The sequence below is a fragment of the Mustela lutreola genome, chromosome 7, assembly GCF_030435805.1.
Source record: "Mustela lutreola isolate mMusLut2 chromosome 7, mMusLut2.pri, whole genome shotgun sequence".
In the NCBI taxonomy this organism is placed as follows: domain Eukaryota; kingdom Metazoa; phylum Chordata; class Mammalia; order Carnivora; family Mustelidae; genus Mustela; species Mustela lutreola.
The window spans coordinates 140,207,796-140,227,003 of NC_081296.1; the positions used below are offsets into that span (position 1 = coordinate 140,207,796).

General features: G+C 42.9%; 1 protein-coding gene across 4 annotated transcripts in view; it reads left to right on the forward strand.

Annotated features, from left to right (window-relative positions):
* The window catches only part of DPF3 (double PHD fingers 3), a 298,094-nt gene that overhangs the window by 268,905 nt on the left and 9,981 nt on the right, over positions 1–19,208 (forward strand). For all 4 annotated transcript variants that reach the window (XM_059182919.1, XM_059182916.1, XM_059182918.1 and 1 more), the window contains exons 9-10: positions 11,532–11,644; positions 18,832–18,913. In XM_059182919.1, coding sequence (XP_059038902.1) covers positions 11,532–11,644; positions 18,832–18,913 — 195 coding nt within the window. The remainder of the gene's footprint in view (positions 1–11,531; positions 11,645–18,831; positions 18,914–19,208) is intronic.

The following is a 19,208-nucleotide window of genomic DNA, read 5'->3' on the forward strand; positions in this document are numbered from 1 at the left end:
GCTGCCTGCTGATCATTTCCATCCTCTCCTCTCCTCACCATTCTGTCTGACTCACAGGGCTGTTCTCCTGCCTGTGCCACCAACTTCCCTCCTGGATCTGGGCATTTCTAGAGAATATGAAGGTGCACTTGACCAGACTCTGGGCTGTGAGAGAAGCCTCCACCAAGACCTGCCCCAGCCTTGCAGGCAGGGCTCTGAGACCAGGGACTGAAGAGCTTCAATCCAACACCAGAGAGAAAGGATTGGTTTCCAGAGACTTGATGCATCTCCTGGGACAAAGACGGAAACTGATCCTGGTAGGGCCTAGCTTTGGCCCTGGGACCTCCATCAAAAAGTGATCCATGCTATCAGTGAATGGAATCAGATATTCCTAAGACTATTTCATATGGTACTTCCAAGCTTGAGAGTGAGGGACAAAGCCTGTGGAAGGAGAAGCATGTTGTGAGAGAATCTCCTTGTAAATTCTTCCCTCTATAATGCTGAAACCATCCAGTCATCCAGAGAGGTGCCTGGGTCCACCATTCCCAGAGATCACTTTATCTAGCTTCAAAGACCGGTAGCTTGCTCGGGGTAACATACTCACTTTGGTTCTTATGTTACTTTATCTCTCACTTGATGCCGTGGCCCACCCTTCCATTTTCTCTCTCTCTCTCTCTCTCTCTCTCTTTCTTTCTTTATTATTCTCCTTCCTTCCTTCCTTCATTCATTCCTTCCTTCCTTCCTTCCTTCCTTTTGACATTTTCTTTCTTTTAAGATTTTATTTATTTGTCAGAGAGAGGGAGAAAGAGAGAGAGAGAGAGAGAAAGAAAGAGTGAGTGCACAAGCAGGGGGAGAAGCAGGAAGAGGGAGAAGCAGGCTCCTGCTGAGCAAGAAGCCTGATGCAGGGAGCCTGATGCAGGGCTCGATCTCAGGATCCTGGGATCACGACTTGAGCCGAAGGCAGATGCTTAAGAGCCTGAGCCACCAGGCATCTTTTTTTTTTTTTTTTTTTTTTAAATGTGTTCTCCTCCCTTCCCTTTTCTTGGATGCCATTAAGGGCTCTCTCCAGGCTCTCCTGGCCCTTTTGTGACCACATTATCTATGTCTTTTTCACTGAGTTCTCTTCTTGCTGCCCTGTGATGCCTTCAGTTCCATTGGTTACCCTCCCCCTCCTCCTAAGGAGATCCTTTCGACCTTTCTCTCTGTGATCTTTCCCCAAGTATTTCACCAAGTACCAAGGCTCCACCTACCACCCACACTTGATGATTTCTAAATTGACATCTCCAGCGTGTCCTCTCTCCTGAACATAGACTCATATTTTCTCCCTGACACCTGAACATGTTCCCAAAATGTCTCATCTGCACAACAGATGTCATGTGCTGAAAGTAACTCTGTATCACTCTCTGCAAGCCCGCCATCCCTGTCTCAGCTAATGTGTGGCCCACCCACTCTGTGGCCCAATTTGGGAAACTTGGTGTCATCCTTGACTCCTCCCTTGTGCTCACACCCTTTGTCTAGCAGGCATCATGTCTTGTTGACCAGGTCTACCTCTCAAATATTTCCCACACTTATCCCCACAGTTATAAGACTGGTTCTCTACTAGTGTCCCAACTCTGAAGCCTAAGCTCCACATTAGTAGGAGCTTTTGTCTGTGTAATTCATTGTTTAGCACTTCCCACAATGCCTGGGACATCATAAGTGCTCAATAAAAATTTGTAGAATAATTTTTACTGGATATTATAACTTGTCTTCCTTCCTGGGATTGATCCTTGCATCGGTCTCCCTGCTTGGTGGGAAGCCTGCTTCTCCCTCTCTCACTCCCCCGCTTGTATTCTTTCTCTTGCTGTCTCTCTCTCTGCCAAATAAATAAATAAAATCTTAAAAAAAGAATCTCTGAGGATTCCTCAGTGCCTACAGAAGCAAATTCAGATCTTCCTGCCTGTATAAGGGAAAGACTTTGACAGTCTTTCTCCTTACAGTTTTAGCATCATCTTTTGCCACTTGCCTTTTCTTCTGGTTCCTTGAGCCACACTGTTTTGCTTAAGTGGATCATGTACTTTAAATTTCCTGATAGTTCTTCTCCCTGTAGTGCTCTTTTCTCTCTCTCTCTCTCTTTTTTTTCCCACTTAGAAAACTCCTCTTGGGGGCACCTGGGTGGCTCAGTGGGTTAAAGCCTCTGCCTTCGGCTCAGGTCATGATCCCAAGGTCCTGGGATCGAGCCCCGAATCGGGCTCTCTGCTCAGCGGGGAGCCTGCTTCCTCCTCCTCTCTCTCTCTGCCTGCTTCTCTGCCTACTTGTGATATCTGTCTGTCAAATAAATAAATAAAATCTTTTAAAAAAAGAAAAGAAAAGAAAACTCCTCTCCATCCTCCAAGGCCCAGATCAAATATTATCTGCTCTCTGTGTCTTTCCCCAAGTCCCCCATTATTTATTCCTTTTCCATCTGTAAGCATTTTATTTGTTCTCCTGTTACAGTGCTTAGTATATTGTATTATAGTCATTTAAAAAAATATGACCTTAATAGTTATTTGTTGCTGTATAACAAATTACAGCTTACAACCTAACAGCTTAAAACAACAAACATTTATTATCTCATAGTTTCTGTGGGCAGGAATCCATATGGTTTAGTTGAGTGCCTCTGGATCAAGGCCTCCCATGAAGTGGTGGTCAGCTTGTCATTTAGGGCCATGGTCTCATCTGAAGGCTTGATGGGAGAGGATCCAATTCCAAGCTCACTCACATGGTTGTGACAGGATTCATTTCCCCCCAGGCTATTGGACTGAGGCCTCCCCTTATTTGTCACCATATGGACTTCTCCATAGAGTATCTCACAACATAGTAGCTGGTTTCCCTTAGAGTAGTTTTTGAGAAAACATAAGAGAGGGTTCCAATGATGCAAGCCACACTCTTTTTCATTACTCAGTGTTGGGGGGAAATCCCATCACTTCTCATATTCTGCTTGACAGAGGTGAGTCAGTAAGTCTAGCCCACACTTAAGAGAATTACACAAGCTTATAAATACCAGGAGAGGGGAAATTTTGGTGGCCATCTTACAGGCCACCTATCATACTTCCTAAACTTGATCTCCTCAAGGCAGAATCCATGTCTCATTTTTCTTTGAAACTTCATCATTTAGCACAGTTCCTAGCAGTTAATAGGTGCTTAATGAATTTAGTCAAATTAAATAGAATTATCTCTCAATAAGAACCTGATCACATCAGGTAAACTGCAGCCAGAAGAACCCTCAAAAATAGAATAAAAATGATTTAAAAAATAAAATGTAAAACAAAGTGTCACAAAGGGTCACAGGCATACTCTCAGTCTTCTGCTTCTAGATACTTCTATGATTGCCTCCCTGTTTCACATAGAAAAAGACAAAAAAGCAAGAAAGTATCTTTTTCCTTTTGGCTTAGTACAACTTTGAAATATTTTTGAAAGAAATAAATAATACCATCTCAAGGTCCTCAGAGAATTCAAGAACTTAGACTACTCATGAATCCATCTTCCAATTTATGGAAGATTGGCAGCTGGAGGATACAGGTAATCACGTGTTGATGAATCACTGTTCTTTTCCACCAACTATCCATCAGTTACATCACAAAACCCTCTGGAAGGAAGCACAGGGGTTACACAGGGATTAAACACAATCTGAGCAACAGTTTCTTCATCAGGCTCTCTTTAGCCAAGGCCCATGGCTAGATTCTCCTAATGTCCAGAGAGGCCTGAGATGCACAACCAATGTCAGGGATTCTTATCTGATATTGATGTTGGGCCCTGGAAAGTGATTCAGTCTAGCCTCCACACACTTGTGGAGCAAACCTCACCAGCAGATGGTTGCCTACAATCTCAATTCCAGCTAAAGGTTTGAAAGACGAGTCAACCTGAGTTGCTTCATTCCAATGATTACATTTCTCCCTCTGCCCAAAGAGATCCTTTCTATTTTTTACTCTGGGTCTTTCCTGAGTATCTCATCAAATGCCACGGCTTCATCTACCACCCACACCTGATGATTTCTGAATCTACATCTCCAGTCTGTCCTGTCTCCTGAATATATGTTGGTGACCCTCTTCTTCCACTGCTTGCCAGGCAGTACCTGTGCCCTGTCCCATGACCTGCTCAACCCAGATCTAATATTCTTCATGGATGAAAACTCTCCCAAGGCCTCTGCCTGCAGATTCATTGACAGCACATCTGATTAGTGCAACTTCTTGCATGGATGTAGGTGGTGAGGTTGATGAGAAGTGCTTTAGGTTTCTAGACTTCTTTTGCTTTCTTTCATAGTATTGAACAAGTACTGGGCTCATCCAGTGAAAAAATAGAAGTGAATTCTAGCAGTACTAACTACTTATTTTAATTTCCTTCCTAGTTTTTTTTTTTTTTCTCACTTTTGAGTTTTAGCTGGTGAACTTTAGAAGACTTGTTTATCCCACCAACCAGATGGGCTATTTGGGATTAATGGTATCTCTGAAAATACTGTTCATGAGTGGCATAGGAAGGGCCACAGCTTTGTGGATAGCAGATTTTTATCCTTTCATTTAGTATATTGGAAAACTAACACTCACAGAGGCAAAATGACTTGTCCAACAGACTCAGAGGCTGCAGTAGATCTCAAATTATGGTATTTATCCCATGAGGATAGGATTTGGTTTTTCTCATTGCTGTATTCCCAATGCCCAGAAAAGTGCCTACCACATTTATCTATTCAACAGATACTATTAAGAGAATGAGCAAATGGATAAATCATCACTGGTCCTCAGGTGTGGTGATGAATTAGGGATGCTGGTATCATTACTGTGGCTCTTGACATTCTAATAGCCCCATCCTAATGGCCCCAATCTGGGCCAGCCAAGTAACTTCTATAAATCCAGGTCAAGTCTGCCTCATCCTATTATTTAACTTTGAGGGGATCAACCACATACCCTCAGGTTTATAGCTGAGACTCTATCTTGGACCATTCTTGACCCTGAAACTTGGGGGGGTACTTCTAGGGCCCTTTGAGAATAGTGCCATGAGCCCTTAGCTGTTTAGCCCCATTAAATGTGTCCTTAATGCTTTTGTACAAATATGCTTTCTATTGTTATTGATAATAATGACCACTGCACCAATCTCTGTGGCTTGCCTCCCACCTGGTACTTGGGTGCCCTAGAGTTTGGCAGCTTTGTGGGAGGATAAGCAGACCTCTACGATGAGTTGAATTTGCTGCTGCACAGTGAAGTGTTTGTTTGAACAAAATGCAGCTAGGGCTCACACCATCATTTATTTTTAATGCATTTTTGTTTGTTTGGTCTTTACCCTTTCTACTCTCTTTCTCCTCTTTTCCCTTTGAAGTACACTAAAAATGGTAAGGAAGAAAGGGAGCCACGCAGGTGCCTCTGGAATGCTATTGTGATCATCGATTTGCAGATGTCTTAGCATTAGAAGTAACGTTGGGGAAGGTGAGGGTTGAATCTGCAGACCATTGCTGAAGGTTTACAAAGCAGGGCTTGGGAAAGCATCCATGTGAAGAAGCAGTGCCTGGTTAACATACTTGCCATAGCACATGTGTGCAGAGGTTGAATTCTTGATTGTTCAGAATTGGTTCGCCCCTTTACAGATGAAATATAATGACTCAGAGCCTCATTCCCTCCACCTGACAAGCTGGGTCTCAAAGTGAAGGGTGAGGGGGAGAAATAGAGGGAGGGAGAGGCTGAGACAGAGACAGAGAGGAGTGAGGGAGAGAGAATAAATGAGAACGAATGGATCTGATTGAATGAGAGGCTTCCCAAAGTGAGCTACTAATACTTTTTTCTCCTCAAATTACTCTTTAGCATGAATGATTCCAATTTGATGGCATTTTGCATAATTCTTCAGTTAAAGCTTCTTATATAATTTTGCAGTATGTAAATATTAGAAATTTTATGTGTGTATGAATATAGAGAAGTGTTAGAAATTTGAACCAAATTATTTTTTAATGAATGCCCATGGAGACTTGTTTTTGGTGCCATTTCAGCCTGGAATCGATCCTATGTATTTTATATAATGTAATTTCTGTAAACTAAGCATCAGACCAAGGAGCACAGTTTGAGGTTTGTACCTACTTGCCCAGGAATCATGGATACTTAGGTTTTTCTTTCCCGAGAAATTAATTTTTAAGAGATCAACATTGATAAATAAGGTAATAAAACATAATTAGATGTTTATAATTTCATAATGAATAAATAATAGACTATGCTAGTTCCACAGCACATTATTATTTGTATCTGTTTTATTTATATTTTCAGCACATACCTAGCAAGATAATGTTGTGTTTTGTTTTTTTTTTTTCCTGGAGCTATAATTTGATCAGCAATGTGGCCTAGCCTAGTCCAAATTAAATATTGGTGATGATGAAATAAAAGACTCTTTTAATAAGGACCATAATATAAGAGATGCATGTCACAGCCCCGTGTCCAGTTTTGCCCAGGGTTTGTTGACAATTAACTGTGTTTTTCTTGCGGTGCTGAGTATCTGTAGAGAGACATTGACTGGTTAATGACTTCTTTTAGCTTCTAAGTCACAATTGTAATGTGAGCTTAATCAACAAGGCCTGTTTAGATATTTTTGTCCCTGAAAGGTTGGAAATATCCACGTGTGTGGGCAGTAGTACGTGAGCAAATGTAGGCATAGGCAAGCTCTGAGAGTGAAATTGGTTCTCGACTGGTTATCTCTCCATGCGCCTTCTCAAATACCACGAAATCCCATTTGCTGTTCCTGGCAATTCTCCATCCAGGGGTTCTGAAAAGACAAGAAATGGGTTCTTTAGGTGGTGAGGGAGCAGTCCCTGCTTTCAGATGCTGGCCCTTCTCTCTTTCACTGAGCTCAGCAGACTCTAGTCAGCCACCGTAGCCTTGGGGATGGGTTTCTTTCTGAGAAGCTTCTTATACCCGGCTGGTTCCCTCTTTCTTCCCATCTTCTGAAATAGCACCCTGAAGACAAATTGCTATTGTCTGAAAACCTTGTTCGGAAGTTCCGTTTCCTGCCATGGTGGCCATGTGTTAAATTCCCCCCCCCCACCCCAACATTTATGGAGGTCAGTTTTGGAAGGGGTTAGCGTTGCATTAGGAAGGCCTCTTTGCACCAAGTCACTATCGGACCAATTAAGCAAGCAGGCAGATTTACTGAACCCTCCTGATAGAACGAATCTGGCGGAATGCTCAGGAAGGACTTGGTTTCTAATGATCTGGCTGGGCTGAATCATGCACACTGCACCACTTTCTAAATTCATTTTGGTAATTGGAATCTTATAAATGTCCTGTTGAATCATCTGGACCAGGGGGACCTGGGATGGGTTGTTTCCCCTTCACTCCACTGGGCTAGTCGAATAGCAGTACAGGTATTCCTTGTTTTAAGAAAACTGGAGATGAGAGGAAAAAAAAAAATCTACATTTCCAAGCAAATGCATTAGAGACTGATAGTTAACTTTACAAAAGAGTTAAGAATCTTTAAGTAGTGAGTGACTGTACATAAATTGTTCTACAGCAGCATGTCTCTTTTTTTCTACCCTTGAATTGGGAAGACTGTATCTACCGTCTTACTTTGAAGAGTTTTATGAAGTAGTTGTGGGCAAAAATAGGGAGTTCTAGCAGTCAAACTTAGAAGTGGGCTACTAGCATTTTCCTTAGAAACTTCTCCCTTTGTCCAACAGTGTGCATTATTTCAGTCATTTCCACGGTAGATAAGAATTTGTATTCTTACAGTTTTATCTGGTGAATGACTTTTCCAGTTAGTGGAGTTAGGCAGGAGGCAGCCCATCTGTTATGGCAACACTGAGGACTTAGCTCTGGACATAATTTTTGCACCTGCTAATGGCTGCTGGGGGGACTTTAGTTCTCGTGCCTCGTCCTCCCCAGCTAAGAAGTTGCATCCCCCACTTTCTTCTTGAACCTCAGTGACACCTGGGTTCTGAGCTGAAGGACCTCTCCAGCCAGCAGTGAGGCTGATCTGACTTCTGCATTTTTCTGGGGGTACTGGGGGAGCTGGGAGAAGGCAGTGTGAACTTTGTCCCCTTCCTTTGGGTTTGAAGGTCCTTACGGGAGGCTGATGACTTTCTCAAGACAGGAACACAGAAAACCCCCCAGGGATTTTTTTCAGAGACTTCCAACAGGAGTTTCCAAAACCCATTTGCTACTGTTCACTGGTCTAAAGCTATTCCAAAAAATGTCTTCAGAGCTTGGCATCATGGTCTAGGAGAACGTGAACATAGCATTAGCTCTTAATAAATATTTATGGAATGTTGTTGGCACAAAACACACATACCACCCTCCACCCCTACCCACAGAGGCACTCCACATGCACATTTGACTACTGAATTCCGTGTCGTGCTCTGGAATGTGCTGACCTTCCTTCCGAGGGAAGATGACACTGTGCAAGTGTTATTATTAGTAGGGCAGCTTTTGCTCTGATCTGTCAACACTCCCTCACTCCGGCTCTTTATTAAGCAATGACAAACTCAAGAACCTGGGGCAGTCGACACAACTAAACCCCCCCACCCGCCCTCTTCTTGAAATCTCTTCTTTTGGCTGCTCTGACCCCATTCTTGCACAGGTTGTGTCTACCTCTCTGGCCGTCCTTCCCAGTTTCCTCGCTTGTTTCTTTCTTTTCATTGTTCAGTAGTTGAATCTAGGGCTCCTCTACAAGCAGTCCTAACCCTTTTTCTCTCTTTTCTTCTCTCCTCATCCTTTCTCTTCTCTTTTCCCTTTTCTTGGATAACTTCATTTGTTCTCATGGTTTTGATGACTGCCAATTTAGCAACGGCTCCTAAATTGATATGTCCAGTCTACATTTCTCTTTTGAGTTAGAAATCCATATCTTTGAGTATCCCCGTGACATTTCCACCAGCGGTCTCCCAAACTTTGCAAGTTCAATATGCCCCACACAGAGCCCCCGCCCCCCCAACATCCCCCACCACATCTGCTTCCTCGCTGCTTGCTATACTCTTTCTTATCTGGGTAAGTTTCTCTGTAACCCACCCAGTTTCTTAGGTCAGAAACTTGAGACTCTGTCTCATTATCCCCACATGCTCAACCTTCAAAGAATGGTCGGGTCCTATCCATTATTTCTTTACCATTCTGAAATTTCCACCTTGGCTTAACGATCCTCGTCTCTCTCCCAGTAGCTGCGTCAGCCTTCTAACTGGCTTCCTGGCAGCAATTCCTACACCTCTCCTTTCCCCTGCCCCCCACAAATTCTTTTCTTAGACAGAAGCTTCTTCCTTCCTTCCTACCTTCCTTTTTGATGACTTAAATCTTTATTTGTGCTTTCCTTATTTAAAAATACCCTTCCAACTTTCTATCCTGAAAGGATGATAGCTTCGTAGAAAGTCACAAAAATATATTATAGGGAGGTCCCATGTGTCAGTTTTCCCCAATGGTCACAGCTTTCGTCACTACGGTACACTCTCAGAACCAGGCAATTGACGTCGATGAATTAGTCCTATTTTACCAGTTTTACATGCAACACAGACGTATGGTGTTTATGTGTCTGTGTGTGTATGGCTCTGTGCAGTCTGACCACATATGTAACCACCACCACCATCAAGGTACAGACTGCTTCCTTACCCCCATCGGTATCGCATGCTAAAGAATGCTCCTTTAAAGCCCAACGGGATCCAGTCACCACCTTGCTTAAAACCCTTTAATGAGGGGCGCCTGGGCGGCTCAGTCGGTTAAGCGTCTGCCTTTGGCTCATGTCACGATCTCAGGGTCCTGGGATCGAGCCCCGTGTTGGACTCCCTGCTCAGTGGGAAGCCTGCTTCTCCCTCTTCGTCTCCTGCTCCTCCTGCTTGTGCTCTCGCTCTCTCTCTTTCTCAAATAAAGGAAATATTCTTTAAAAAATGCATTAATGGTTTTCAAGCCCCAAATCCTTAAGAAAGTGCTATGGGTGCCTGTGTCTTCTGGCTCCAGCTGCCTCTCCTGCTGCCCCTCCCCTGCCCCCAACCCTCACCAGCCCTGCCAAAGTCCTCTTCATCTGCCAGGTATCAGCTTTAAAGATCTTTCTTGGAAGGTTTCCTTGACACCTCTGACTAGGTGAGGATCTCATGTGGTTTGTTTTCATTATGATTTGCCTTTATGGAACCCCTCACATGTGTGTACGTAAATAGATAACGCATGTGGCTTATGAATTTGAGTTCTCTCTGGTTGCACTGGAAGGGCCCCGGTGTCTTGCTCACCACCTTGTCTTTTCTGCCCACTGCGATGGCTGGCCTAGCGGGTGCTCAGTGAGTGCCTGTTAAGGTCACGAACAATTATTGCAAGTCTGCTGGCTGTGGCTAAGATGTGGCCTGAGGCCATAGAACTGGACAAAATCGACTTGTGTGTATGGGTATCTGTTCCATGGACTCATCTTCAACCTTCCCAGGGGTGCCCTATCTGAGAAACCAGACATCATGGCCCAAACCACTCGAAACCTCAAGCTGGTGTTTTCTCTCTTGCTCCCACCGCAGTATTGTCTCTGGGAGATTGGAATAGAGGGCAACCCTGGCCAGTGTTCTTCTGAGACAGATCTTTGAGATGTTTCCAAGAAGATTAGCTGGGTGGTGGCGTTGGGGGGGCACCTGGATGGCTCAGTCTGTTAAATATTTGCCTTCGGCTCAGGTTATGATCCCAGGGTCCTGGGATCGAGTCCTGCATTGGGCTCCCTGCTCATCAGAGAGCCTGCTTCTCCTTCTCCCTCTGCCTCCTTCTCTGCCCACTTGTACTGTCTCTCTCTGTCAAATAAATGAATAAAATCTTTTTAAAAAAAGAATATGAGCTGGATTTTTATCTAGGCTTCTTTCTTTCTGGGTCAGTGTCACAGTGTCACTTTGAGAGGGTTATTCGTCTAGAGCTGTGGGAGCTCCTAAGTTGGATGGCACCTGGTGAGTCCTTGAAAGGCTTTTAGATCTTTCCTCTCCCGGTGCTTCCCTGGGTTCCTTGCGAAGCGTCCCCCATGCTCCCCACTGATGAGTCATTTCCATCCCCAGTCTTACTCCCTCAGAGACAAGTCTGTGGGGTTTGCATCTGTGGAGCCTCATAGTTGAAGGGTCCTTATGTTCACTGCATAGATAGTGTGTTCCCAAGTGACCGCAATATAACCAGCAGCCTCAATACTTGGAAGGGAGGAAATGGGGGACCTCTTGCTGGGATGTGGCTTTGCTGAGTGATGGTGGTGTCATTTGGGGTCCTGACCATCTTTGGAGGGTACTAGGTTGGTGGGACTAACGCTAGCTGATGTCCCCTCTCTGTGCTATCCTTCTTCGGAAGCACATTTCCGTGCAAGGAGCAGCACAATGCGCTACATGGCTGGTTTGGCAGAGCTGGGAGCTCCGGAGCACGGCGAGCCCCCAACAGTAGGCAAAGCCCTCAGTTCTTCTGTGACAGAGTCAGTTATGGGCTTCGCCCTGGGTGGTCTGAGCAGATTCCTGTAAAATCTGGGAACATCACCCAAGTTCCTCTTCCCTGCCAAATAGAAGGTCAAGTGTCTTCACGTTCTGTGGCTCCTAGCTGTCCTCTCAGTGCTGGCACTGACCCTAATGCTGACATTTCTGCTTCTTGCAGGTCACCCAACATGCCTGCAGTTCACCCTGAACATGACCGAGGCTGTCAAGACCTACAAGTGGCAGTGCATAGAGTGCAAATCTTGCATCCTCTGCGGAACCTCGGAGAATGACGTGAGTTTGGGACTTCGCTTGCAGGAGGGAGCACTCCAAGGGGTGGAGAGGAGGGCTCTTGTCACTGGTCTCCTGGGGAAAATGTCAGTTGGAGCCTCCCCACCCCCCTTGCCTCTAGGACCTTTGGGATCCTTGCACAACAGGGACCCTGGGTACTCTTTGTGCCTGTGGGGAGAGGTGTGGGAGGTGATGGCCCGAGGGTGCCTCACTGACCACTTGCCCTCCAGGGCTCAATGAGAGACAGCGTTGCCTGCTGCTTCTGCTTGGGATATGCTCAACCGTTTGTTTACACCACATTCAAGAGTATGTGATTTCACTGGGTATAAATGTTAGATATAATAAATGCAGAATTAGAAAAAAAAAACCCACTTTCATTATAGACAATTTCAGACTTATGCAAAGGAGCAGAAATAATGAAACTGATGTAGCCTTTTACCAGCTTCAGCTCTGATCAATACATGTCCAACCTTGTTTTATAAATACTCCCACCTCCTCCCACATAATTCCAGTCATGATATCACTTTACTTGTCAATATTCCATAGGTTTACAAAAAAGAGAAGGACTTACTTTTTAACAAAAATGATAAATATGTTAATGCAGCTAAAAAAATCAATAATTTCTTGATATAATCAAACATGCAGTTAACATCCTAATTGCTGCAATTGTTTTAAATGCTGTCTGGTCTTAAATATTTTTTTATTATAGCTTTTTTATTTGAATTGGGATCCACATAAGGCCCATACATTGTGACTAGTTGATATTTTCTTTTGGGAGGGGGGAAGGAGGGGCAGAGAGAGAATCTTGAGCAGGCTCCATGCCCAGCACGGAGCCTGAAGCAGAGCTCCATCTCACAACTCTGAGCTCATGACCTGAGCCCAAATCGAGAGTCAGATGCCTAACTGACTGAGCTACCCAGGCGCCCCTATTTTTATTTTCATTTTTTTTTTAGGTTTTATTTATTTATTTGAGAGAGAGAGAGAGAGAGCACGAGGTAGGGGGAGGGTCAGAGGGAGAAACTATAAAAAAATGAGGCAGATTCCATACATTGAGATGGAATAATTTCCAAATTTGCTGTTGTTAAATGAAGAAAGCTAAGTAAAGACAACATCTATATAGTCTGCTGTCATTCTTGTAAGAAAAGTGTAAGAAAATATACACGTATCTGTTACTTGTGTTAAAGAAATACAGGAAGGATAACGTAAAGGAACTAAAGAGACTGATTACCTACCAGTGGGTGGGAATGGGGTAGAAAGAATGGGGAAACAGGTGTGGGATAGTAGGGAAAAGGGGAGATGGCACTTCTCGGGGGATGCCTTTTGGTACAGCTCTGACGCTTAGGACCAACGTATTGTTGCACATATCCTGTTACAGGTAAATACCAAAACCAGCTAGGATGTAGGGGGGTGGGGACTAAACTGGGATATGAATAGTAGCAAATGAACCTAACTATAATGTAAATAGAGCAACCATATTGAGGGGTGGGGAAGGAAAGAACTAACTTTTGTAAATTTAGAAAGCTGTATATGACTGTATTTTAAGACTAAAGGCAGAAATGACTATGTAAATATTATACTTTAGTTGGTAAATGTGGTTCTTTTTTTTTTAATATTTTATTTTTTTAAATTTATTTGACAGACAGAGGGAGATCACAAGTAGACAGAGAGGTAGGCAGAGAGAGAGGGGGAAGCAGGCTCCCTGCTGAGCAGAGAGCCCAATGCAGGACTTGATTCCAGGACCCTGAGATCATGACCTGAGCTGAGGCAGAGAATTAACCCACTGAGCCACTCAGGCTCCCCTAGTAAATGTATTTCTTACAGGCATGTAAGTTAGTCACTCTGCAACTACTTTATGTGTGTCCAGGTGTGAACTAATAATGATACATTTTACTAATGAGAGCCAGGTTTCTCAATGTCAGAGAAAGAATAATCAAACAGAGGGAAGGCTACACTGAATCCTGTCGTGTTGGGTGGAATAGGGGGTATCAGGGAATGTTTTGATACAACATGTTGTGTGTATATATGTGTGTGTGTATATACACACACACACACACATATATATGTATATACATGTATGCATACATATAGATAGATACAGAAATAAATATAGATGTGGGCATGTGTCCTACGTATACATTTACTTTCTAATTCTATTGGCTGGGAGGTCCTAGAAGCAATGACAACCCAGAGGCAGTGAGAATCCATGGTACCCAGATATTGGTTTCTAAATACCATTCTCCAATAAAAGGAACTAGGAACCCTTGGATAAATGGCTGATGCTAGGGTTGGAAAATATAAGGGGAGCTTGGAATATCCTGTGGTGCTGGACAGTAGGGAAATGCTCAAAAATTGATAAGGCACATCTAAAGGACACAGGAACTAATTTTTGAAGGAACTCCTAATGGTAAGTGTAGGACAAGTTGAACAACAAAATAAATAATGATAGTGTTGAATTGTAATTCAAAGAACAAAATTCATGCTGATATTACAAAACTTGAATAAATAAATAGGGAAGAGTTAAACTCTTCCTCAGAACAGAATTACAATTAATAAATGTAGAGGGAAGAAGGAAATGACTGGTAGGTAAGCATCGCCGTTCTGGTTGTTGTGAGCAAGATCTGGCTCACTAATGCCAAAATTAGTGAGAAAAGTATGGTCAGAAACAGAATATTTGCATAATCTCAAAGTATCTCTCTCACCAGATTACTTTTAATACATTACAAAGGGAAAAATTACAACATTATAGTGGAAAAACTGACAGACACTACTTTACACAAATCAGAGTAACATTATTAGTAACAAGACAGATTGGTATCAATGTGCCCCCATACGATACACTGAGAAGGGTACATCATCTCTTTTGTAGTATTCTTGCCAAAAGTGTATAACCTCAATCTCCTCATGAAAAAAGATCAGACAAACTCAAAGTGAGTGACATTCTACAAAATCACTGGCCTACTTTCTTCAAAAGCATCAAGGTTGTGGAAGATAAAGAAACTGAGAAACTGTCATAGATTCAAGGACACTAAGAAAACATGACAACTAAATACAATGTAAGATCCTGGATTGGATACTGGAAAAGAGGGCAGAAGTGCGAAAACTGGTGAATTTCAAATGAGGTCTGCAGCATAGTCAATAGTATAATGTTAATATTATATCTGGCTTTTCATAATTGTACTATCATAACATAAGATGGTAACATTAAGGGAAGCTGAGTAAAGTGTGTACAGAAACTCTCTGTACCATTTTGCAACGTTCTCTGAGACTAAAATTATATCAAGATAATAAATTTAAAAAAATAGGATGTTTCCCTAGCATCTTCCAAAGGTGACAACCTTTTTTTTTTTTTCAGTAGTATCTTTATGAACTCAAGGATTTAAACATATTTGATTGATTTCAATCCATTACAGTAAAAATTGTCTTGTATTTGGGCAGTGAGAATGCAATCAGTTTTGATCTTTAGTCCTTTTGACATGACCCCAATAGTATTTGCTTTCTAATATGTGAAAATATTTTCACATTTCATGCCCTGGACCTGGAACCAGCCATTTCTTCAAGACTCCTGGTTCCTTTTAGTGGCCAGTGATCTTTAGAGAACATAATAGGAGTGCTAGGGGTGCTGATTTTTACTGCTTTTGTCATTGTTTTGGGGCATTTTAAATGGACAAAACTAGACAATATGTTTTATTTGTTTTAAAGATAAAATGCTGAATTTGTATGGATATTTGAATTTATACTGATACTTCCAATTCATACGCAGAACTAACGGTAGGGTTTTTACTTAACTCAATCAATCTTACATCTGTATTTTCTTTCAAGTATGTCAAAATTCTTCTTAGTTACAACAAAATCACTCATTTGATACATACAGGTCTCAGAATATTAATTCCGCTATTACCACTAACAATGTGGTTTCTGGAAATACACACACACACACACATTTTTGTTCTTAAGGTATATTTGACTCAGGATGTATAGTCAAGCTACGTAGTTTTAAAGTCACTTGGAATAGTTACTTTCTATGTGGTTATGCCATCAACTAATACATAATTAGATACACTTGTTTCATTTTTCTTTTTTTAAGGGACAATAACAGTGTGAATTTTGTTTTATGAAAATGAAAAATATTTACTCATTCCAGAATCAAGTCTCTTAAATAAACAGGATATTCAAAGAAATCTAGCTTCTGTTCCTACTCTTTCATACTATTCCCTCACTCTGCTCATAGGTGACCATTAAAAAAAATTATGGCTTATCTTTTCCTTCTATTTAAATATAACATATTACATGTATATGTGTATGAATCCATAAGAATTCATGTGTATGAATCAAAAAAAAAAACACATTTTCTTACACAATAGTAGCAGACACCCCTGTTTTCCACACCTTGCTTTTTCAGTGGATGTCCTAGATTACTCACTCCACCACAATGTATGGACATAATTTTTTTTCCTACAGCTGCATAGTTCTTCATTAGTTTATTCAACCAGTCTCTTACTGATAGACATTTGGGTTGGTTCTGGTCTTTAGCTTTACAAATAGTATCAATATGGAGAGTTTTCATTGACTTGGCAGAGCTGTAGGGGAGGATTCAAGGGGTGAGGCTGCCAGGGAAGTAGGGTTCTTTGCACATAGTCAGAGATTTACCCTGCACAGACCAGAATGGGGTTACTGTTCTACTGGAACTGTAGCCATTCTACTGGAACTAGTTCTTGGGGACTTGAGTGTTAGGAGGCATTTAAATTATGTTTTTCATTGGGGTTAGCATGAACTGGCTGATATGGGTGGTTTTGATAGGCAGTTCTCTTAAAAAGCACATGAGAAAGAAGAGAATGTGGTGCTAGACAACAATCAGCCCATGAAAAATGTATTTAAATCCACAGACGCCTGGTTTTCCCTTTGGGAAAATCTGATCCAGGGTATTCTACCTTCTCATATTTCTTGTATCAGCACTATATCAGGAATTATGTGTCTTTAAGACTTTGGTAGTACTCTCTCTGACAAATCTCTCCCTATTTTCTGTTCCCATCCTAACTTATTCATCCTTGAATTATTCCTAAATTATACTGTAATATAGCTCACTTCAGCACCAAGACAATGGTGTAAATTTTTTTGGAGTAAACCACACTGTCCTGGTTTTCATCCTACCTCTTGGAGCCTGTGTCTTAGTCTCTTTTTTTCTCTGCCTATCCCTCAAGATTGGTGTTCTCAGGGTCTGATTTTGGCCTTTATCTCAATAATGTTTTTTGAGTCCTTGATTTTTCAGAAGTTTCAATGAAAGCTATGGACTTACTCTTTTCTCAGAAAAATGTACTTTTGTACCTATACATTAAGTTGTGCATATGATTTCAAGAAGGTCATGGACATCCCTCCATGACCTCAAGTTCAAGGACATCTGTGACATACTCTGGGCTTCCTCTCTCAGGACCTCCATTATCATCTAATCACCAATGATTCCCATCCGTATCTCATGGTCAAGCATCTTTCCTGATGTCCAGCTGCCTCCAGGGCATCTCCATTGCGTGATCTGTGAATGTGCAGAACATGTCTCTAGCTTAGGCTGCATTCTGGCTCCCATGGATCTACTCTTCTGCTCACGTCTCAATGGGTAGCTGTATCATCTGGCTTGCTGACCAAGCACAACCTAGGAGACATTCTTGATTTCTTTGCCATCATCTAATCAATAACTTTCAAATGGGAACAAGACCCTTGCTTTTCCCCCATGCCACAATCCTAATTCAGGCCACCATCACCTCCTACCTGGATGGTGGTAGCAGCATTCTAAGTGGTTTTCCAGGCTCTAGAACCAACCTTCCTCCACCCAGGCATCTATTCTTACACAGCAGCTGGGGAGATCTTTCTAAATTCCATGTGTGACCAGTCACTCCTCTGTTGCTAACTCTTCAAAGGCTTCCCATTGCCCTGTTGAAAAGTGTTAGTGTGATTAAAAAAAAAAAAAAAAGTCTTCATGATATCTCCTGCCTTATTGCTTGCATGCCAGGGTTTCCAACTTCAATACCTACTTTTTCCAGGATCATTGTGCTGAGGGGAGCCAAGGTGAGATTTGATGCAAAACTTAGTTTTGCAAATGTCTTATAAGCCATTCAAGCAGGTCCAAAGAATAGAACGGAACTGAACCTGAATAATGGGGAGCAGATCACAAACACGTAGCTACTGTGTACCAGTTCTGAAGGAGATGTGGAGATGAGTTAAGACAAGGTTCTGCCCCAAAGGCCTTACAATCCATAAAGGAGTAGGCGAAGGAGGCATATTCCAAAAGAACTATTCAAGAAAACCTTCGTGCGTAGATGTCTACCACATGCCAGGCTTTGTGCCATGAAGGAAAACGCAATTAAATGTCATAAGAAAGAGGGAAGACTATGGGGATGCCAGAGGGGTGAGAGAACTTTCATTTGAGCTAGATTAGGGACATCTCTGTAGGATGGAGGAGCTGGAAGACTTGAAGGGTGGGTAGGGAATGGTCTAGAAGAGCAGGGGTCAGGGCCCGGGAGAGCGTCTAGGCCCAGGGAACTTGGGGAGTGAAGGTGCAGACTGCATCCTTTGAAGTTAAACACCATGCTAGGGTCCTGTTCTCACCTGGGCTCCAGCCTCCAGCCCCTGAGGAGGCTCTGGGGATCTGAAGGGTGGCATCGCATTGTGTGCATTCCTCTATATTCTCGTAATGAAACCCTGAATAGGTTCTGAGGTGTTATGGATGTTACCATCAAGGATGGCCATTGCCCTTTTCACAGACGGAAAGGGTGAGCTTAAGAAGAATTCAGCTAAAATTTGCAAACATTTGAAGTATTTTCTGTGTACTAGACAATCCTTATGGGGAAGGTAGAAGCAAAGAGATGTGGTTTTCCTCCTTTATGGAAACAGAGTTATTGGCTACAGGAGTTCTGAAGAATAAGGAATCTCTTTAAACTCGAATGTAAGGTGGTAGTCAAGGCAGGCTTCTTGGAGGAGGCCTGATTTGAGCAGAACCCTAAAGTGGGAGTATGGTTGGCATAGTTGGGGAGGCAGGGGGATTTCCAGGCCTGGGCAAAGCACCGAGCACATTCAGGGGGCAGTGAAGACCTCAGCTGGTGCCTGGAAAGGGGCACTCAGGGAGATGGGTCTGCACGGACCAGTCTGGAGGAATATTCACTCTCTCTCTCCTCCCCTCTACCTACTCTGTCTTCCACCAGGACCAGCTCCTCTTCTGCGATGACTGTGACCGTGGCTATCACATGTACTGTTTAAATCCCCCTGTGGCTGAGCCCCCAGAAGGTAACGATGATGAGGTGGACAGTAGCAGCAACAGCTACTCCTACCACTTGGGGAGCCCTCACTATGGTGCGGGCCTTGTGCTAAGGCCTTTCCGTGTCTTGTCTCATTCAATCATCACAGTTCTGTGAGGCATGTAGGACCGCTACCAGTTGACAGATGAGGAAACAGAGGCACAGTTCCACCCCCTGGAACTCCAGCATGGGGCTGAGGAAATGTTCGTGGATGTGTGGCTGAAGTGGTGGTGGTGGAGGGCGGCTGTGAGCTTCTAGGGGAACAGGCTCAGGTCTGGTGCTGT